Genomic DNA, 23203 nt, shown 5'->3' on the forward strand with positions numbered 1-23203 from the left:
CGGAGCTCGCCCCGCCGCCGGAAGTGACGCAGGTTGCGGGGGAACGGCGAAGGCCCCGCGGACAGAGGGATCAGGCAAGCCGCAGTCGGCGTGTACAATATTCCGCGGTTAATAATGGGGTGGATGACGGATGATGAAAACCAACCACAGCGCGCGTCACTTGCTGACAGAGTCAGAACTGAAGTGAGCGGTTGACTGATGGTAGAACCAGCCAATCAGCAACGGGTACGTGCTGCTGGTGCAACCCCTCCCCCCTGCAGTGATTGGTGAAGCCGACGAGTCACCGGGAAGCTTCAAATTTGACGTCATAACAGACGAGGCGCGCGGTCATGACTGACTGACAGCGGAACTAACCAATTGTAACCTGGACGTTTACGAATAGGACGAATCGCGTCAGGGAATCTGCTCTGGGGGCGGGTTTGGGAGAGAGCCGCGAAGAATGGAATCCGCCAGGTTCAAGAAAGTAAGTACCCTGATGGCAATGTTTTTATTGTGATGGCTGCTCCTTCGGTTGGTTTTAAATCTATTTGATTTTAAATGAATACTCACCATCTGCAGCTTGTACAGTATTCTTAAGGCCGTGTTCATAATCTGCATCAGGCAGTTACTGAAAGAGAAGCTCTTCGTAAATCGGAGCATTAAAGCCCGGGTTCGTAGGGGGCATATCTAAAGGCGATGGGAAAGGATTGGGTAAAATGTCTAGGAGGTGCCTGACTGGATGTTTTTTTTTTAACGCTTGAAAATCAAGCAGTTGTTTCCATTACGCCCATTACATTCCATTACCTGGACAAGCCGGCGAGCACTGTGAGGGTCATGTTTTTTGACTTCTCCAGTGTGTTCAACACCATCCGCCCTGCTCTGCTGGGTGAGAAGCTGACAGTGATGCAGGTGGATGCTTCCCTGGTGTCGTGGATTATTGATTACCTGACTGGCAGACCACAGTACGTGCGCTTGCAACACTGTGTGTCAGACAGAGTGGTCAGCAGCACTGGGGCTCCACAGGGGACTGTCCTGTCTCCCTTTCTCTTCACCATCTACACCTCGGACTTCAACTACTGCACAGAGTCTTGCCATCTTCATAAGTTTCCTGCTGACTCTGCCATAGTTGGATGCATCAGCAAGGGAGATGAGACTGAGTACAGGGCGACGGTGGGAAACTTTGTCACATGGTGTGAGCAGAATCATCTGCAGCTTAATGTGAAAAAGACTAAGGAGCTGGTGGTTGACCTGAGGAGGGCCAAGGCACCGGTGACCCCTGTTTCCATCCAAAGGGTCAGTGTGGACATGGTGGAGGATTACAAGTACCTGGGGATACGAATGGACAATAAACTGGACTGGTCAAAGAACACTGAGGCTGTCTACAAGAAGGGTCAGAGCCGTCTCTATTTCCTGGGAGACTGAGGTCCTTTAACATCAGCCGGATGATGCTGAGGATATTCTACGAGTCTGTGGTGGCCAGTGCTATCGTGTTTGATGTTGTGTGCTGGGGCAGCAGGCTGAGGGTAGCGGACACCAACAGAATCAACAAACTCATTCGTAAGGCCAGTGATGTTGTGGGGGTGGAGCAGCAGGCTGAGGGTAGCAGACACCAACAGAATCAACAAACTCATTCGTAAGGCCAGTGATGTTGTGTGCTGGAGCAGCAGGCTGAGGGTAGCGGACACCAACAGAATCAACAAACTCATGCGTAAGGCCAGTGATGTTGTGGGGGTGGAACTGGACTCTGACGGTGGTGTCTGAAAAGAGGATGCTGTCCAAGTTGCATGCCATCTTGGACGATGTCTCCCATCCACTCTATAATGTACTGGTTAGGCACAGGAGTACATTCAGCCAGAGACTCATTCCACCGAGATGCAGCACTGAGCAACATAGGAAGTCATTCCTGCCTGTGGCCATCAAACTTTACAACTCCTCCCTCAGAGTGTCAGACACCCTGAGTCAATAGGCTGGTCCTGGCCTAATTTCCACTTGGCATTATTTACTTATTATTTAATTATTTATTGTTTTATATTGCTATATTTCTACACTATTCTTGGTTGGCGCGACTGTAACAAAACCCAATTTTCCTCGGGATCAATAAAGTATGTCTGTCTGTCTTGCCTGTCTGTACATCCTTTGAGGTTGTTAGAATTTCCATACTTTGGCCAGAGAAAATCCTGAGCAACATACTGGAGGAACTCAGCAGATCAGACAGCATCAACAGAGGGGCTGATACTTGAGGAATGTAGCTCATTGACACAAGCTACATATTTCGATGTACGTGCAACATATAAAGCTAATCTTTAATCTTGTTTACTTTGCTCTTGCTCCTTATCCACAGTTTAATTTGAACCTCTCCATTCTGATGAAACATACTGACGAAACATCTGTTGCTCCCTTTATTGATGCTGCCTGACCTGCTGACTATTTCTAGTATTTCCATTTTTATTTTCAGTCCCTTCAGACTTAGACAGATTAGGGGAATGGGCAAAGAAGTGGCAAATGAAATACACTGTTAGGAAGTGAATGATCATGCACTTTGGTAGAAAGAATAAAAGCACAGACTATTTTCTAAAAGGGGTGAAAATTCAAAAACCCAAAGGTTCATTATATTATCAGAATATGTATGGAGAACACAACTCTGAGATTTGTCTTCTCCATATAGCCATAGAATATAGAAGACTTTAAGCAGTTGGGAGACATCAACCCCCCGGCAAGAAAAGAAAAAGAAACAAAAACTTGCAAACCCCAAACATCCCCAACCCTTCCCTCAAACAAAAGCTAACAGATTACCCAAGTCGCCAGCCCGCCAATCCGGAACATGAAAGAATGGGTTAGAACACAAGAAAACCATCGAACTGAAAGAGGCCAATACGTACTACAGTCCAAATCAGAAATCTCAGAATTTCGATAACCTCCTCAAGAGCATCATGACCTGGTGACCTTCCAACAGCAGAGACTCGAGCTGGCAGCCCCAGCGAGAATTACTTGCTTTCCTCTGCATTTGCCTCAATGTTTCCATCTACCTTGATGCTTTAATTGGGGAGAAAGGTAGTGTGATCAACTACATCTCTGAGCTTCTCCTCGTGGTAGCTCGTGCTTGCATTTCTCCCCTGGAGGACAGCAGAGTGCTAGCTCACCCGATTGAACTACAGACCATAAGTCACAGGCTTCAACCGTTTCAAAAACAAAATTGAGATAAAAAGAATAAGTAGAAGACATAGAAAAGCTGAAATTACTGACTGTCTAGATGATATCATCCAAAGTGCAAAGGGACTTGGGAGTCCTTGCGCAGGATTCCCTAAAGGTTAATTTGCACATTGAGTCGGTGATGAGGAAGGCAAATGCAATGCTAGCATTCTTTTTTTTATATAGAGGACTAGCATATAAAAGCAAGGATGTATACCTTATAAAGCGCAGGTGAGGCTTCCTTTGGATTATTGTGAGCAGTTTAATGTCCCTTATTTAAGATAGGATGTGCTGTCATTAGAAAGGACTGAGAGGAAGTTCATGAAAATGATTATGGGAATAAAAACTTTATCATATGTAGAGCGATTGGTGGCTGTGGGCTCTTACTCACAGGAGTTTACAAGAATGAGGTGGGAAGTCCATCGCATGGCCTGGATAGAGTAGATGTGGAGAGGATCTTTCCTTTGGTGGGGGAGTGTAGGACCAGAGGGCACAGCTTCAGAGTAGAGGGATGTCCATTTTGCATGGAGATGAGGAGGAATTTCTTTAGCCAGAGGGAAGTGAATCTGTGGAATTTGTTGCCACAATGGCTGGTGAGGCCAAGTCACTGGGTGTATTTAAGGTGGAAGTAGATTGGTTTTTGATTAGTCAGGGCATGAAAAGTTACAGGGGGAAGGCAGGAGAATGGGGTTAAGAGGGAAATGGATCAGCCATGATGAAATGTCAGAGCAGACCCAGTGGGCTGAATGGCCTAATTCTTTTCCATGTCTTATGACCTTAATGGTGTGGTGGCAGGTCTTGGCCTGAAACATCAGTTCTTTATTCCTCTCCATAGATGCTCCTGACCTGCTGAGTTCCTCCAGCATAGCAGTTCAGTTACTATAGATCTCAAGCATCTGCAGAACCTCTTCTGTTCTTCATTAGGAATTCTAGTTGGCTCCATTTATTTCATTGTTTCATGCCTTACAGCAGAATGTATAATTTTTTTAAGGGATTCAACATTTTGAAATGTTATGTTAAACTAGGAATGTTCCAATTTGATTTGATTACTTTGCATCTCTATGTTGTTGATCAATGTTGTTGTCTATTCTTTCCTGAAATATGAAAAGATGCAAACTTCAGATTGAATTCCCATCCAAAAGAATAATTTTTGAAAGTAATGTTGTGCAGTTAATGACTTAATTCCACTCTGTTACTGTTAAGGTGTATTCTGGAGTTGGGTATATGGCAAATATGAACTGCAGCAATCAATCTTCAACCTGAATATGGATTGTGGACTGAATTTATTGGAGAATAAAGTTGCATCGTTTGCTGTGTGGCCAGAACTATGTGGCCAGCCTTGTGTTTGCTATTTGCTATGTATCCAATTTATTGGCCAGAATGTAATCTCTGTATTGCCTCTGTACTATTGAACGCATCAGTGCCTTAAGAATGTAGCTAACAGTGAAAGTAAGCATGTAGAGATAACGGTGGTAGACGGGATCCTGGAGTGGTGTGATGGTATGAAAACCAGTCAAAGCCAGGAAGGGGGACACGTGTTCCAAGGAGTAGACTAGAACAAGTATAAGCTACTGAAAAAAATACTGGTGGTGAATCGAGAAGCTAATGTACTGGTGATAAGAGGATATGCTCATGTAATTGAGTTAAGAAAGTACTATAAAGAATACTGTGAACTAGGACTCGGTGGGCAATTAGTGACACGTTCATTAATTGTCTCAGCTTTTGTTTGCAAATAAAGGCTTAAACTTCTTGAAGAATCTCCTGGTTATTTCAAGAAACCATGACAAATTCAAAATGCAGCTCAGAACAGTAAATTGCAGATCAGGACACCCAATTAATTGATATATGTCTGCACAGGCATGAATGCAATGACCTCTCCATTGCATGAATACAACTCAGAGACCAGTCATTAACAGTCATCTTGGGTGGGTTATCAGGCAGCCTCTCTCTCCAGTGACTCCAAAGGCTTGTATATGTGTGTCACCCAAATAAGATACTACTTTATATCTACCAACTGCATTTCAAATTGAATTCATGCAAAAAATCAATGTTTGAAAATAATAGTTGTATAGTTTGTAACTTAACTCCACTCTGTTCTCTCTGTCACCCTTTATTCCAGGAATTGATCAGTAAGTTGTTGTACTTCTATTTTACAGACCAGAAAACAAAAGGTAAGGTCTTATTTGATTTAATATGGAATATGTAGAATAGCTTTTATAGGAGTGTTATATAACTGTAAATGCTAAGTTTATATGCACACATTTAAGAAATAACATTGTGGTTAAAATGCTAAAATCCATTTTGTGCGATGTTTTGTGGCATTGTAGCACAAAGCTTGAAGACCACTTTGCCAAAGAAAACCTCTTCCTTTTCCCACTGCCTCAGCAAAAAAACAGGCGGTACAGTCAAAGACCCAACCTCGCCAGACAGTGGTGGGGAGGGCTCTAACAGAAATGGACTGGGCTGTATGCACTACATTTTTTAGGGTTTTATGTTCAAGGGTTTTGGTGTTTTCATACCAGGCTGTGATGCAGCCAGTCAATGTACTCTCTACTACCTGTCTATACAAGTCTGTCACAGTTTTAGATGTCATGCTGGATCATCACAAACCCCTAGGGAAGTAGAGGCGTTGCTGTGCTTTCTTCATAATGGCACTTAAGTTTTGGGCCCAGGACAGATCCTCTGAAATGATAACAACAAGGAATTTAAAGTTGATGGCCCTCTCTAATTCTGATGAGGACCTCTGGTTTCCTCCTCCTGGAGTCAATAATCAGCTCCTTGGTCTTGCTGACATTGAGTTGTTGTGGCACCCCTCAACCAGATTTTCAGTCTCCCTCCTACATGCTGATTTGTCACCACCTTCGACTCGGCCAATGGGACAGTGGAGTCATCAGCAAACTTGAATATGGCATTGGAGCTGTGCTTAGCCACGCAGAGCGAGTAGAACAGGGAACAAAGCACACAGCCTTGTGATGCACCTGTGCTGATGGGGATTGTTGAGGAGATGTTGCCAGTCTGAACTGACTGGGGAATATATGACCCAAAATTCTGGAGAAACTCAGCAGATCAGGCAACATCATTTATTTACTGAGGCTCAGTGTGAAGTAGGCCCTTCTGAGTCATGCTACCCAGCAATCACCCGATTTAACCCGAGCCTAATCACAGGACAATTTACAATGACCAGTTAACCTACCAACCGGTACGTCTTTGGACTGTGGGTGAAAACTGAGGCACCCGGAGGAAACCCATGCAGTCACGGGGAGAACATTAAAAACTCCTTACAGGCGGTGTGGGTGTGTTTATTGTGTGTGGTATTCTGGATTTCTTGTGTTTATGAATATATGCTGTTATCAGAGATGGATTCCTCTCCCTGTCATGGAATAAGATTTTTTAAAGTCCTTAACTACTTAATCTAACATTGTCTGTTTATTTGCAGTCAGTGGTGATGCTGTCATCATTATGTGTGAAATGATAAAGCTATTTGTTCTTGGTAAGTTTGCACAGTAAGTAATTGTGTACAGAGAACTGTTATACTTCATAGAATTTTCCAGCTCAGGATGCAATTACATGATCAGAATCGGGTTTATTATCATTAAAGTTGTTAACTTAGCAGCAGTTAACAATATGTCATAATAGCAGTGCAATATGTGATAATGTGGACAAAAAATCAATTACAGTAAATATATATAAAATAGATCTAAAATGGTGCAAAAACAGTAATATTATATATTTTTTAAAAAGTCGGGTGGTGTTCAAGGGTTCAATGTCCATTTAGGAATTATATGGCAGAGAAGAAGCAGCTGTTCCTGAATCGCTGAGTGTGTGCCTTCAAATTCTGTTCTTCCTTCCTGACAATAACAATGAAAAGAGGATATGCCCTGGTTGATGGAGGCAGGGTGGTGGGGGAGGGTTGTTAATGATGGACATCACCTTTCTGACACACCATTCCTTGAAGATGTCTTGGGTATGATGGAGGCTGGTATCCAAGATGGAGCCGACTAATTTTACAACTTTCTGTCGCTTCATTTGGTCCTGTGCAGTAGCCACCCCCATACCAGACAGTGATGTAGCCTGTCAGAATGCTCTCCACAGTACATCTGTATAAGTTTCCGAGTGTTTTAGTTGACAAACCAAATCTCTTCAACTTCATAATGAAATATGTACAACAAGCTGGAAGAACTCAGCAGGTTGGGCAGCATCTGTGGAAACGAGCAGTCAACGTTTCGGCCCGAGACCCTTCGTCAGGACTGAAGAGGGAGGGGCAGGGGCCCTATAAAGAAGGTGGGGGGAGGGTGGGAAGGAGGCGGCTGATGGGTGTCAGGTTAAAAAACCAGAAGGAAGATCAAGGGTTGGGGGAGGGGAAGCAGGGAGGGGACAGGCAGGAGAGGTGAAGGAGGGATGTAGGAGGAAAGCACTATGTGTGGTAGAAGAAGGCAGAATCATGAGAGAGGCAGTTGGAGGAGGAGGCAGAGTGAAGGGGGGTGGTAGAAGGGAGAGGGAGGGAATTACTGGAAGTTGGAGAATTCAATGTTCATGCCAAGGGGCTGGAGACTACCCAGACGGTATATGAGGTGTTGCTCCTCCAACCTGAATTTGGCCTCATCATGGCAGTAGAGGAGGCCATGTATTATGGACGTATCCGAATGGGAATGAGAGGGAGAGTTGAAGTGAGTGGCAACCGGGAGATCCTGTCTATTATGGCAGACGGAGCGGAGGTGCTCGACGAAGCGGTCCCCCAATCTGCGTTGGGTCTCGCCGATGTAGAGGAGGCCGCACTGGATGCAATAGATTACCCCAACAGACTCACAAGTGAAGTGTTTCCTCACCTGGAAGGACTGTTTGGCACCCTGAATGGTGGTAAGAGAGGAGGTGTAGGGACAGGTGTAGCAATTACACTTGCAGGGATAAGTGCCAGGTGGGAGATCTGTGGGGGGGGGGGGGGGTATGTGTGGACCAGGGAGTCGCGGAGGGAACGATCCCTGTGGAAAGCAGAGAGGGGTAGAGAGGGAAAGATGTGCTCAGTGGTGGGGTCCTGTTGAGAGTGGTGGAGTTGCGGAGGATAATATGCTGGATCCGGAGACTGGTGGGGTGGTAAGCAAGGACAAGGGGAAATCGGTTCCCATTTGTGGTGACGGGAGGGTGGGGTGAGGGCCAAAGTGTGAGAAATGGAGGAGATGTGGGTGAGGGCATCATTGATGACGGCAGAAGGGAAACCACAATCCTTAAAAAAGGAGGACATTTGCGATGTCCTTGAGCGGAAAGCCTCATCCTGGGAGCAGATGTGGCGGAGACGGAGGAGCAACACCTCATATACGGTCTCGGTAGTCTCCAGCCCCTTGGCATGAACATTGAATTCTCCATCTTCTGGTAATTCCCTCCCTCTCCCTTACCCCATCCCAGTTTCACTCTGCCTCCTCCTCCAGCTGCTTATCACCTCTCTCATGATTCTGCCTTCTTCTACTACACAGTGCTTTCACCTTGCGTTCCTTCTTCTTCACCTTTCCTGCCTATTCCCTCCCTGCTTCCCCTCCCCCACCCCTTGATCTTTCCTCTGATTGGTTTTTAACCTGACACCCACCAGCCTTCTCCTTCCCACCCTCCCCCCAACTTCTTTATAGGGCCCCTGCCCCTGCCCCTCCCCCTTCAGTCCTGATGAAGGGTCTCGGCCCGAAACGTTGACTGCTCATTTTCACGGATGCTGCCCGAGCTGCTGAGTTCCTCCAGCTTGTTGTACGTGTTGCTTTGACCCCAGCATCTGCAGTGTACTTTGTGTTCATAATGAAATATAGCTGTCGTCTTGCCTTCTTTATAGCTGCATTGATGTGTTGGGACCAGGTTAGATCCTCAGAGATCTTGACACCCAGGAACTTGAAACTGCTCACTCTCTTCACTTCTGATCCCTCTATGAGGATTGGCATGTGTTCCTTCGTCTTACCCTTGCTGAAGTCCACAATCAGCTCTTTCGTCTTACTGACGTTGAGTGCCAGGTTGTTGCTGCGACACCATTCCACTAGTTGGCATATCTCACTCCTGTACGCCCTCTCGTCATCACCTGAGATTCTATCAGCAACGGTTGTATCATCAGCAAATTTATAGATGGTATTTGAGCTCTGCCTGGCCACACAGTCATGGGTATAGAGAGAGTAGAGCAGTGGGCTAAGCACACACCCCTGAGGTGCGCCAGTGTTGTTCATCAGCGAGAAGGAGATATTATCACCTAAAGTAATTTGGTTTGACTGAATGGAATGATTTAACCAAAAATATATGCCAATATAAAGCGTCATAGCTTCACAGAGCTCTGAAGTAGAGATATTGACCCTTCGGTCCAACTCATTCTGGCTTTTCACTTTGGAATGACAAAACATGAGAAGCAACTTGATAGTCATGGAGGTGGAGATAGGATTCACAACAGCACCGTGTTCTCATGGTGGCAGTGGGCAATGCTGTAGGATATCCGTTTACGGTGAGTGGGGGATAGTTTAGGGGAGATGTCAACGGTAGGGTTTTTGCACAGGAAGTGGTGGGTGCCTGGAACAGACTACCAGGGTGGTGGTAGAGGCTCATACAATAAGGGTGTTTAAAAGCCCCTCAAGACGGACACATGCAAGTTTAGGCTGTGTGGGAGGGAAGGGTTAGATAGATCGTGGAGTATGCACAACATCGGGGGCTGAAAAGCCCATACTATACTGTACTGTTCTATGTTTTAATCCCATTTGCCTGCATTTGTCCCATATCCCAAATATTTAAAAAATGTTGTAACTGTACTTGCCTCAATCACCTTCCCTAGCAGCTTACCCAACACTGTGTGGAAAACCCTGTTACTCAGGTCCCCTTTAAGTCTTTCCGTTCTCACCTTAGGGTTCCCCTACTGTGACTGTCACCATCTATATCCTTCATAATTTTATAAATCACTCTAAGGACACCCCTCAGCCTCTTTCATTCCAGAGAAAACATCCTAGCTTATCCAATATTTCCACCTTCTTATTCTGGCTTCTGCTCACTTCCTTTCCAATCCTGATTACTGGTCTAAAAGGCTGACTGCTCCATAGTTGCTGCCTGACCTGCTGAGTTCCTCCAGGAAGTTCCATATAACTCAACTTTACTAGTCCCAGCAGTATACTTATGGATCTTTTCTGCCCTCTCTCTAGCTGAATCACAACCTTTCTTTAGCTGCCATGTGTGGTTTAAACAATATTTTGTACAGGCAAGTAGAACCATTCAACGTGCATTTTAAAAAGTACAAACAAGAGAAAATCAGCAGATGCTGGAAATCTAAGCAACACACACAAAATGCCGGAGGAACTGAGCAGGCCAGGCAGCTTTGATGGAAGAGAGTAAACAGTTGATGTTTCGGGTCAAGACCCTTCATCAGGACAGGAGAAAGAAAGATGAGGAGTCAGCATTAGAAGGTAGCAGGAGGGGACGGAGAAACACAAGGTGATGGGTGACACCAATTGTGGACTGAAACCAGCCTTAGGTGTTATCCCTAGCCCACGAGACAGTGGCTTCAAGGGGGGAAGCTTCTGCTGCGATTACACCAATATCAACTTTACTTGTTTGTCCATGAGATGAGAATTAGGGTAAAAGTGGCCTTCTGTTATTCACTGGCTTGTCCTGTCTTTCAGTTGATGCCTGTTATTCCTTCCTTCAGTCTCTTTGTAATTTGAGAATTTTCTAAAAATCCTTATAACCTTTGCCATTCTGGTGAAAGATCAGTTATTGAAATGGAAGTTTAGTTTCTCTCTCCAAAGATGTTGCTTGACCTGCTGAGTTGCTTTTTCTGTGTGTATATCCCTTTTCTGACATGTATATCTTGCTTTCTGATGTGTTGTCCGTCCTTATTTAATGAATAGCATGCTCGGACAGATACAAACTCAGAGCATAAAACAATGCAAGGCTGCCTTCCCAGTGAACCACAGGAATGTTCCTGCATTCTGGTAGTTCCACGCTGACATTGATAATAACAACTCTCTGCTTGATGTTTATTTCCAGTAAAGTTCTGATAATCCACCAGTCAGTAAAGCAGAAATCTGGGTGATTCAGTGTCTGACTGTCTGAGCCCTAATTTCCCCGAGTGTGCTTGAAGCCCTCTGGGACCCAAAACACTCATTATTCTAAACAAAGTCAGCTAAACACAAAGAATGCTGGAGGAGCTCAGCAGGTCAGGCAGCATCTCTGGAGGGGAATATGCAGTCGGCGTCTCGGGCCAAAACCCTTCATCAGGACTGGAAAGGAAGGGGGCAGAAGCCCAGATGAGAAGGTGACAAGGGAAGGAGCACAAGTGAAGGTTCTCTGCGAATCTCCTGATGACTTCTCATTCCGGTCCTGACATGTCTGCCCATGGCCTCCTCCACGGCAATGATGAGGCCAAACAACACCCCATTCTGTCTGGGTAGTCTCCAACCCGATGGCATGAACATCGACTTCTCTTAAGTTCTTCTTCCCCTCACTCCACCTCCCCAACCCCTTTTCCATTCCCCATTCTAGTTCTCCTTTGAATACTTTTCACATAGGCAACATGGGTAGAAATGGAACTAGTTATTATTTTAATCTAAGCTAAACTTAATTGCTGCTGGGATCTTCTGCTCGAAACCTGTTTCTCTGTAACACAATGAATGCGTCCTGTCTGAAAATGTCATTATCACCCAAACACACAACAAGAGGCCCCTGGTTGCAACCCACTCTTCCTTTGTGTCACCCTAGTCACCTCTCTAAAGGCCTTTGTCACTTTAGCCTTACATCCCTGGGTGATGGCAAATCAGTCCAAGAGGAGTGAAGTTTTCTTCCAGTTCAACATTTATAAAAAAAAACCTTTAATCTTTGACTGTTACCAGCAACTCCCTTCATTTAATTTCCTCCCTGGTCAAAGTTGAATCAGAAAGCTTAATATTTAATCTTGATGTCTTCCATATCCCCTTTATCTTGATCTTCACTACTCCACATTTAATATCACTCCCACTCTCCCTGCTTGACACTGCACATGTTAATTTTCCTTCAAAGCTTTTAGAGAACATAGAACAGTACAGTACAGGAACAGGCCCTTCGGCCCACAGAGTTGAGCTAAGCCAAATAAATGAGTCGTCAAATGGCCAACGAAGCTAATCTCTTATGCCCTAAAATGTCCATATCTTTCCATTTTTCTCGCATTCATTTGCCTATCTAAATATCTCTTAAAGTTCCCTAAAGTTTCTGCCTTTACCACCACTCCAGGCAGCGCATTCCAGGCACTCAACACTCTGTGTGTTTAAAAAAAAATCTACTTTGAAATGAACCCCTCTCATCTGAAATGCATTTCCTCTGGTGCTAGACATTGAAACAGTTATACTTCAGTTAAGCTTATATTTCATCTTAATTCTTCCAACACTGTACCCCATCCTTTCTCTCATAAGCCTTAAAAATGATGATCCGAACTCCAATTTCCATGTTGGTCATCATTCAGTAGTGCATTTTTTTCATAATTCTCATACTTATATTTCAAAATTTGAAGTAAATGTATTATCAAAGTAGGTATAATTTTCTTGCAGGCATTTACAGGGAAAATAAATACAATAGAATTTTACGAGAAACTAAAACAACCAGTGTGCAAAAGAAGACAAAGTGTGCGAATAAAAGTAATACTGAGAACGAGTTGTAACGAGTCCTTGAAAGTGAGTCTGAAGGTCGTAGAATCTACAATATTTAAGATCTCATTTGCCGTATTCATTGTCTGTATCTACAGCCTTGTGAAACCATTGTAGAATACAGAACATGCAGTACAGTTCAGTACAGGAATGGGCTCTTCTGCCCACAGTCCTGTGTGTCTTCCAGATCTAGTTTACCCTCACCTCATTTCGGTCACTGTTCACTAGTTTAGGTCTTGGCCTGAAATTTCTTTGCACCGCTCTTCTTTTTAATCCATTTTTTCGCCTTTCACTAAGGTGCAGATATTATCATAATATTCCCTCCGTGACTGTTTAAAATAACTTTTTTTTGGTTTCTCTTCGATGATCAGCCTTGTGATATAGTCTTAAAAGTGTAGTGTTTGTTGTAGTTTACAGATCCGAGTTTCCTCAGAAATCATTACTAATGTCTTATCGTCACCAGAATTGAGGGAGTTTTTGGTTCAGTATCTGTGTAAGTTCAGTGTGTATGCTGCAGTTATTTTTAATTAAAAAAATCTTTTCCCTGTTTGCATTGTATCCAGAAGCGGCAGCTCGAACGGCCAGGCAGGCTTCCTCTGAAAACTCTAAGGCAGCAGAGATTGACCATTTTGAGAAGGTTTTGCCCCAGCTGGTACGTAAATGATATGCACTAAAGCTTGCAGACTCTATGCTGCACAGAAAGCTTGAAGTACTGTCATTATTTAAATGATAACTTGAGTGTGTTGGCGCGTGGGCAAGGCATCAGACTAGTAACCTGAAGGTCACTGGTTCGAGCCTCAGCTGAGGCAGCTAACAACACATTGCTCTGTGACGTCACCGGTGCCAAGCTGCATGGGTCCTAGTGCCCTTCCCTTGGTGGCGTGGAGAGGGGAAGGCCTGCAGCTTGGGCAACTGCCGGTCTCCCACACAACCCTGCCCAGGCCTGCGTCCTGGAAACTCCATGCGCAGATGGTCTCCATGGTCTCTCGATACCGACGGATGAGTGTAATGGACAGAGAATGGAACTATCTCTGTATACCATTTTACCACTTAATCTTTAGCCCATGTCACGCTGCTTACTGAATAGTCAGATTTGTCCATTGTGAATGGGGCTATGTTTATCTCCCATGTAAACACAATTAGCAGTTTCCCTTTGAGTAAAAGGAGCACATTCTTCATTCTACATTGAAGAAAGAGGGGAATCAAACTTTATAACTGAAATAGCTTTCAGAAGAGAAACTTGCAATTCAGTATCTGTGGCTTTCTTTTTAAAACAGCAAAATTGCTTATCTGATAAAATGTGTTAACGTTTCACAGGTTCTTTGTTCTTCAATTCAAGTTTAATTGTCATTCAACCATACATGAATACCCATGAATACAGCCAAACAAGACCATGCTACTGTGGGGTTAAGGTGCAAAACATCGTACCAACAGTCACACACAGCACACATTGTACATACAAGCACGTGTAAGATAATCAATAAGATACAGCCACGGGGTTAAATAAGAAGGTTCCTTTTTACATTCAGTTTGGCAAAATGCACAAGGAAAATACAAATCACTGAATATTTCTTTGGCAGATGGTCTACCACTGTAAATCAGAGTTTAATCCTAACACGATCCATTTATTCACACACAGCTAATGGGAAGCAAAGTGTCGCAATTGAAGGTTTGACAAAATCATTCCCTTGTGACCGTATCCTAGTGTTTAATTTCCTGTATTTCCCATCAATTGTCCTTTGTCAGTAAGCTGCAGATTGAAATGTCATGGTCAATATATGCTCTATCTGCCCACCCACCCAACTATGTACCTACCTACCTACTCACTCTCTGTTATACCCCCTGGAAAAGCACCGCCCAGCAACCCACCTATTTAACCCTAGCCTAATCACAGGACAATTTAAAATGATCAATTAACCAGTGCGTCTTGGGACCGTGGGAGGAAACTGGAGCACCTGGAGAAAACCCACGCGGTCACGGGGAGGACGTACAAACTCCTTGCATATGGTGCTGGGATTCAACTTTGAACTCTGACGCCCCAAACTGTAATTGCGTTATGGTAACCACTATGCTGCAGTGATTGGAAATAGTCGAAAGGAGCGAGTAATGGCTTCATACTGAGTTTCAGTGACCTGCTAATGAAATGATAGAGGGAACTTCGGTGCCGTTTGTTTGTTGGGAAATGTGCGAAGATGCCTCTCATGAAAATGAATAAACAGCCTTAAGAGGAACCATCTGCAGGCCCAGAGCATATCTGCTCAGGAACGGGACAAGGTTCAGTGCACAGAAATATGGGCCTCAGATAGTTGCAGGTGTAATAACAATAAAGGATGCTATGGTAGCGTAGTGGTTTGTGTAATGCTTTACAGCACCAGCCGTCAGTTTGGGGTTTGATTCCATCCGCTGTCTGTACGTTTTCCCCATGATTGCATGGATTTCCTCCAGGGGCTCCGGTTTCCTTCCACATTCCAAAGACCTACAGGTTAGGATTGGTGAGTCGTGGGCATGGCTACGTTGGCGCCAGAAATATGGTGACACTTCCCAGCACAATCCTTGCTGATTTGACGCAAACAAAGTGTTTCACTGCATATTTCAATGGACTTCTGACAGATAGTATTTAATCTTTGAAAAGTAAGATTAAGATTGAAGAACCAGCTTTGGAGAAAAGATATCATTCTGGAAAGTTTGATTCATAATTTAAATGTTCATATTGTTGCATATAATTTTCAAATTTCAGCATATTTTCTGGAATTGCAGAGCTTGTTGATTTTTCCTGATTGTTTTGTATAATAATTGACCGGCCGGTGGCGTAGTGGCATGCGCTCCAGATTTCGAGGCAAGTGGTCCTGGGTTTGAATCTGGCCGGCTCCTTGCGTGCTTTCCATCGTGTCGAGCTAGTAATCTGGCCTCTTTTATTTTAAAAAAAGCAGACAAAATTGCTAAGCAAACAGCAATGTTGCTGCCTGATGTGCCACAAGGCACAAGAACAACAACTAGTACAACATACTCTCAATGGCCACTTCATTAGGTACAGCCATACGCCTGCTCATTAATGCAAATATCTAATCAGCCAATCATGTAGCAGCAACCTCATGTATAAAAGCATGCAGACATGGTCAAGAGGTTCAGTTGGGACATCAGAATGGGAAGACATGTAATCTAAGTGACTTTGACAAGGGAATGGTTATTGGTTACTATAAGTAAATCAGAACAATGGAAAAGGTATGATAATATAAACCTGAGACTGTACGGTTACAGCTAGCAAGAAGTATTCTTATTTAAAGCCCAGAGAGGACCTTAAAGTTTTCACATTATCTGTGTGTTGAAAAATTTGTTTGGTGAATGAATAATTAGAGAGCACATAGACTTACTAAAGAGTATAGAAGCTGAGATTTTCTTTCACAAGATCTATCATGAGTGTTTAATAATAAATTCTGCCACTACTTAGAGATTGATTAGATGATTAAGCAATATGACATGACAGAATTAGAATACTTTGGCTAGTCGAGTATGAGTCAAAGAACACTAGGGCACTGAAGTACATTGGCCCATCCAGTCTGTGTCTGCCTAGTCCGATCGACCTGCACACGGACCATTGTCCTCCAAGTTGCTCCATACTTTATGCTGTGATCGTTATGAATCTTGGCCTGGTGCTGCTCCAGTGTAGGTAACTACACCGGAGTAAACTGATGTTTCTTCCCTCATTTAGATTCAGGAATTGAGTAGAACACATCCAGCAGCTGGCAGGCTTGATCCTTGAGCCACGCTGAGGATTTTCAGATTCAGGTTTATTATCATTGACATACACTTGGCCACTTTTTATGTACCTCCTGCACCTAATAAAGTGGTCACTGAGTGTATGTTCAAGGTCTTCTGCTGCTGTGGCCCATCAACATCAAGGTTCAGCATGTTGTGTGTTCAAAGATGCTCTCCTGCACACCACTGGTATGTGTGGTTATTTGAGTTCCTGTCAGATTAAACTAGCTCGGCCATTCCCCTCTGACCTCTCTCATTAACAAGGCGTTTTCACCCACAGGACTGCTGCTCACTGGATGTTTTTGCACCATTCCCTGTAAACTTTAGAAACTGTTGTGCATGAAAATCCCAGCAGGTCAGTAGTTTGTGATACTCAAATCACCCTGTCTGGCACCAACAGTCATTCCATGATCAAAGTCACTTGGATCTCATTTCTTCCCCATCCTGACATCTGGTCTGAACGACAACTAAACCTCTTGACCATGTCTGCAACCTTTTATGCATTCTCTCATATAATTGGCAGATTAGATATTTGCATTGATGGGTAGGTGTACAGGTGTCACTAATACAGAGGCCACTGTTTTGTGGCAGCAGTACAGTGTAATACATAAAAATTACTATAAATTATAATAAGAATACATAATAAATAAATAGTGCAAACAGAGAGTAAAATAGTGAGATCGTATTGGTGGCTGCCCTACCATGGGAAATAACTTCGTCATATCTAATCTGTTCAGGCCTTTTAACATTTATAATGTTTCTATTGGATCCCCCTTCATTCTCCTTAACTCCATGGAATACAGCCCAAGAGCTGCCAGATGTTCCTCGTACGGTAACCCTCTCATTCCTGGAATCATGCTCGAGGATCTTCTCTGGACCCCTGGAAGATGAGGGTCCTTTAAGATGGATCCCACCTTCCTGAGGAATGGTGGGGAGGCTAGTGCCCATGATGGAGTTGGCTGTGTCCACACCCTGTTTTTCTGATCCTGTGCATTGCCCCCCACCCATACCAGACAGTGATGCAACCAGTTAAAATGCTCTCCACTGTGCAGCTGTATAAATTTGCTAGTCAATGGTGACAAACCAAATCTCCTCAAACTCCTAATGACAAGCCAGTGGTTATATTTCTTCTTCATAATTGATTCAGTATGTTGGGCCCAGGAAATGTATTCTGAGATGTTGACTCCCAAGAATCTGAAACTGCTCACCATTTCCACTGCCAATCCCTTGATGAGGACCACACTATGTATTCTGCTGATTTTTCCCCATCCTGAAGTCTACAGTCAATTCCATGATCTTCCTGACGTTGAGTGCAATGTTGTTGTTGTGACACCACTTGGCCAGCTGATCTATCTCACTCCTGTACCCCTCCTCAAACAGGGTGCTGCAGAAAGCTAGCGATTCCTGGAACGTGGAGGTGAACGCCAGAGCTCTCATCGTGATTATTATGTGCCTTCTACAGCGACGTTAGATTTGGCTGGGGCTCCTCCACTTTGTTTCATGCACAAAACCTCACCCTGATCATCACTGTTCCTTCTAAACTACATGATACGCGGCTGCGCAATAACTGAAATGCTGCCGCACACATAGCCATTGTTGCTGTGTCGCTGGAATTTTCTTAACATTTAACCAATTATAGTGCTGTGCAGTTTTCAGACCGTATAAATAAATAAATAAATTCCTGCTAAGAGCAATGGTTGGTCCATGCAGCTGTAAAATAAAATTGGAAGGAACGTCGTATCAAAGCCAGCGATGATAGAATTCAAGGAAATTATTGGAACACACTGGGGAAGGTTAGAATCAGAATCAGGTTTAATATCACTGACATGCTGTGAAATTTGTTTTGTAGCAGCATGACAGTACAATACATAAAATATGTGCTGGCCGGTGGTATAGTGGTATCAGCATCTGATTGCGAGACGAATGGTCCTGGCTACGAATCCATCCGTGCTGGTTGAGTGTCAAGCTAGCAACTTGTCCTCGTAAAAAAACAAATGCTAAGGAAATGGCAAAGTTGCCACCCAATGTGCAGAGAGGAACAACAAAGTAAAAAGAGATAAGAGCTAGATAGATAAAAATTAAAGCTGTGCAAAAATAGTGTTCATGAATGGGTTAATTCTCCATTCAGAAATCTGATAGCAATGGGGAAGAAGCTGTTCCTAAGACATTAAGTGTGTGTTTTCAGGCTCCTGTGCCTCCTCCCTATGAGTAGTAATAGTAGGTGATGAGGGTACTTTTCGAGGCATCGTCTTTTGAAGATGTCTTCAATGTTGGGGGGGGTTTGTACCCATGATGGAGCTGGGTGAGGTTGCAGTCCTCTGCAGCTTTTTCAGATCCTGCGCTGTGACCTCTCCATACCGGATGGTGATACTCCAGAAAACACGAAACACTGGGCTTGAGGGTCGCAGTGAGGTCTGGATACAGGTTTATTCACACTTGGGTTGAACTGATCTGATGAGCTGGAATTTGTCAGAGTTTGACTACCTTGCAGTGGTGGTATAGGAATTACAATGTGTTCTATATTAATTTCCCTGTTGAACTGAAATTGTCCACCCCATGATTAAAATGAGTCCAACTTTCACAGAAATTAATTTAAAACATTTTCTTCTTTTCAGCTGCTGGATTTCTAGGATCTGATGCTTCCAGCAGGTGGTGCTGATTCTACAGCACAGAAATACAAACAGCTTGGAAACAGGGGCTCTTTTGGCCCACCTCAAACCTTTACATCAAAACAAGATTGTCAAACTACAGAAACTACTATCGCCACTTGTAGTACTGAGATGATTGTTCTTCCCGGGTTAAATTTAATGTATATCTTATGTTGTGTTTATTCATTAATATATTCATAAATATATCTGCTCAAATCTATTTTCCTTTTGTGTATTTTGAAGGAGCAATATTGTACCACAACAGAACAGAATGGATATTCTTGTCTTTAAACTATAGAGTTTCAAACTGTCGTTCCCAGGTGGATCAACTTCTTTTAAATAAAGGTACTGTCTTAAGTCAATGGGTTAAAAAAAGCTTTGAAGACCAGCCAAAATTCAAGAAACGCTAATTCATAGTGTGTTAAGCATTCAAAGACTTGAGAACTCAAGGTTCACAGTACATGAAACCATTAAAGCTGGAAAAGAAGACTAAGTAAATAATCTGGATATCGGTATTGTTGATTGCGTGCCTTTTATAACCAGAACATGATGTACATATATTAGAAGCAGAAGCTAATTGTTGTAATTTGTACTTGGCTCTGTTTTGAGTTTGAGGAACTTTATCACTGATTGTGACCTTTTTAATACATGAGGTTTCAAATGATCATTAAGTAAATCACCATTTTCTGAATGTATTTCCTAATTAAATGAAAAATAGGAAGAACTTTGTGCAGTGGGGTACACTTTCCATCTAAATCCTCGCATTGTTCGATAAACAGACTTGGAGAACTTTTTGCCTGGGGAGTTAAAAGAATTGAGAGGTTTTGCATGTGTTAAAAGCACGGTGAAGATAAAGTAACAAAATGAACAAAATAATGGAAATAGAGGGATGGAAGACATTAATTATGGGTTTTACTTTGAGGGCCTGGAATAACTTGCAGAAATTCAGGGAACTTTGGAGCTAATGAATGAGAAGCTTTAATATTGGTGTTCTGAACTGGAGTGGATAACTTCAACCTACAGACTCGCTTTCAAGAACTCTTTACAACTCATGTTCTCAGCATTACTTTTATTTACAGTTTTTCTTCTGCATAGTCTTGTCTGTCTTTATGTACAACTTTTCATAAATTCCACTGTTTTCTGACAGGCTGCAGCACTGGTGTGTGTGTGTGTGGGGGGGGGGGGGGCGTGCTACAGCACAGGACTGAAAGAAGCTACAGAAAGTTGTAAAATTAGTCAGCACCACCAGGGGTTCTAGCTTCTGTCATACCAAAGTATTCTTCAAGCAGCAGTGCCTCAGAAAGGCAGCGTCCATCGTTAAGGGCCCCCTTCACCCTGGACATGCCCTCTTCTCATTGTTGCCATCGGGTAGAAGACGATTGACTGAGATTTTGATCTTAAGAGACCTGGATTCAGAAACAATTCTATCTCTCACTTTCAAGGATTATACGACTTGTTCTCGATATTATTTATTACTTATTATTTTCGTATTTGCAGTTTGTTTTTTGCACATTGGTTGTTTGCCAGTCTTTGTAGTTTTTCATTGATTATATTGTATTTCTTTGTTCTACTGTGAATGCCTGCAAGGAAATGAATCTCAGGGTAATACATGGTGACATATATGCACTTAGATAATAAATTTACTTCAAATGTTGAAATTTATGAACGGACAAAAACTATATAGTTGTAGGCCAGTCACTGTGACATTTAGAAGTAGAAAGGAGACACGAGAGACTGCAGATTTTGGAATCTGGATCAACAAATAATCTGCTGGAGGAACTCAGCAAGTCGAGCTGCGGGAGGAAGAAACATCAACAATTCCTTTCCTTCTGCAGCTTGGCCTGCTGAGTTCCTCCAGCAGATCCATGAATCACAGTTTTAATGTAATAATCTATTTGACATGTAACTAGCAGGGTAAGTAAACCGGAGGAGGGAGAGTATTTTGCTTTTTTGAAAATGAATTGCTGTTGGGGATAATATTGAAGAATGACTGGCTCACAAAGTGAAGATAACGAAGTAGTATAGTTGGAGTGGAATGGATGGGGGTTGGGTCTCAAATATTGACAGCATGTTGAATTTCTTACAAACGCACAAGAAATGTATCCGGGTCAGGTGTCCATGGACCCCTTGGTTAACGGTGAGGGTCCATGGCATAAAAAAGGTTGGAGACCCCTGGTTTAGGTACCTTGATCTTACAAAGGTAGGTGTGAAATTAATTTTTGAGATGGGGTAAAGCAACCGCAGGGTAGGTGCTGATGGAGGACGAAGTGAGAAGAGTGGAGTCTTACTCTACAATGCTGTGGCTCTGGTACCTGGGTTGCAGGAATCCAATATCAAATTACCTTCCAGAGGAATTCAATTTTCCAGAATCTGAGGACTCTTATGTCTCCATTAATCTAGTATGTTGGCCTTTTTTTTATGCTGCAGTCTTTTGGAAATACAGTCTTGTTGCAATTGTATAAAGCTTTGATATAATTGTGTGCAGTTTTGAACTTCAGGAACAGTGCTTGTCAGTGATAGAACTCGTTTCATTAGATTCCTAGACGCACCCACTATAGGAAACATGGTCTGCAGATCCAGCCTTATCAATATTCGATAGACTTAAGTGAGATTTCCACCCCCCACCCCCATTCTTCTAAACTCCAGTCGGTACAGACCCAGAGCCCCCAAACACTCCTCAAACATTAACCCTTTCATTCTGGGATCATTCACATATACCACATCCTTACCTGGATAAGGGGCCCAGATTCACATTAATCATTGACACAGGGTAAGTGCTTCCAGTCTATTCAGTACGTGATCCTATTCCTATTATTAACAAGTGCACTCTTTCCAGACAGAAACACATTCTGACAAAGTTTTCAGAATCATGACCACTTGTGTCAGTCGTGACCTTGTTGGAATTTCGTCGGCACCCTGTTAGGACTTAGCAATGCAGGAACAAACACTAGTAAACTGGCAACAGAACAGCATTTTGGAAAAAGTGTACTTGTGGTTTTACACAAACATCGGAGACATTTCTCTTCCCACCCCATTCTGTTAGAGCAATGCCATACAAGGTACTTTTAATGATGTTGGGAATCCTTTTTTTGCTAACTTTGTTATCATTTTACATGCTTTAAAGTCACATTATTTAGAAAACAAGTTAGAACCACAATATATTACAGCTATTTGTAAGCATGAAGGCTTATCATGAAGGTCTATCATGACAACAGGAATATTGGCATTCCATATTGAGTCACCTGTCCATTTCCCTCCATAAATGCTGCCTGATCTGCTGAGTTTTATGCTCAAGTCCTATGGCTCAACTTGTCCTTGCTGATTATATTGCCCAGTGAGCTCATACCATTAGCCCATGCTTACCCTGTTATTTTAGCAGCCCCTCCTTGGGGTAAAAGTCTATACCCCTCGTGAGCATGTACACCCCTCAAATCTCCTGCATTCCAGGGAATAAAGCTGTGCAACCTCTCCTTGTTACTCAGACCCTGAAATCCAGCAAAATATCTTCCACACTCTTTCTACTTTAATAATATCTTCCATATAAAAGGGTGTCCAAAACTGCACAGGTGACTACAGCATTGTCTTTTGTGTCTCCAGCAGTAACCTATTGTCAGATTAGATAATGTCAGACTTACTTATGGAGTGAGATTTAAGCCATAACCTTTGGTCCCTTAGAGTTTTATCAGGACCTTGATAACAACCTATACTACAGCAACCGGTTTACCAACTTACCTGAGCAGCATTGACGGAAATGCAAGATAATACACGGGCCATAACAGGAATTTTATCCAGCTTCCACTATGAAATATTCATAAATCTTCCTCAAAGCTTCAACTTCCAATTTGACAGTGAATGTCATAGTCATAGAGCACTGCAGCACAGAAAGGGGCCCAATGTGCCAGTGCTGTTTTTTTCCACGAACTCTTTATTTAACTATTATCAAGAGAGCCAAAGACTCCTTGTGGTTACCTGCACCACCCCCCTTTTCCACTAGGGGGCAATAAACACAAG

The 23203-nt window shown here is 43.1% G+C and overlaps 1 protein-coding gene across 1 annotated transcript; it reads left to right on the top strand.

Annotated features, from left to right (window-relative positions):
• The first annotated feature begins 40 nt into the window (after positions 1 to 40).
• Positions 41 to 19699, top strand: cenpx (centromere protein X). Its single transcript, XM_059948371.1, has 5 exons — positions 41 to 463; positions 5288 to 5339; positions 6605 to 6658; positions 13352 to 13440; positions 19160 to 19699. Exons 1-5 carry the CDS (start codon positions 440 to 442, stop codon positions 19172 to 19174), a joined length of 234 nt encoding a protein of 77 aa, XP_059804354.1. The 5' UTR covers positions 41 to 439; the 3' UTR covers positions 19175 to 19699.
• Positions 19700 to 23203: the final 3504 nt, after the last annotated feature.

The sequence above is a fragment of the Hypanus sabinus genome, chromosome 23 (genome assembly GCF_030144855.1).
Source record: "Hypanus sabinus isolate sHypSab1 chromosome 23, sHypSab1.hap1, whole genome shotgun sequence".
In the NCBI taxonomy this organism is placed as follows: Eukaryota; Metazoa; Chordata; class Chondrichthyes; order Myliobatiformes; family Dasyatidae; genus Hypanus; species Hypanus sabinus.

Excerpts from the sequence above, each read along its gene's own strand:
- cenpx (XM_059948371.1), top strand. The coding sequence starts at position 440 with ATGGAATCCGCCAGGTTCAAGAAA. Across the intron at positions 5,340-6,604 it reads TACAGACCAGAAAACAAAAG|TCAGTGGTGATGCTGTCATC; the intron begins GTAAGGTCTTAT and ends GTTTATTTGCAG. Across the intron at positions 6,659-13,351 it reads GATAAAGCTATTTGTTCTTG|AAGCGGCAGCTCGAACGGCC; the intron begins GTAAGTTTGCAC and ends CATTGTATCCAG.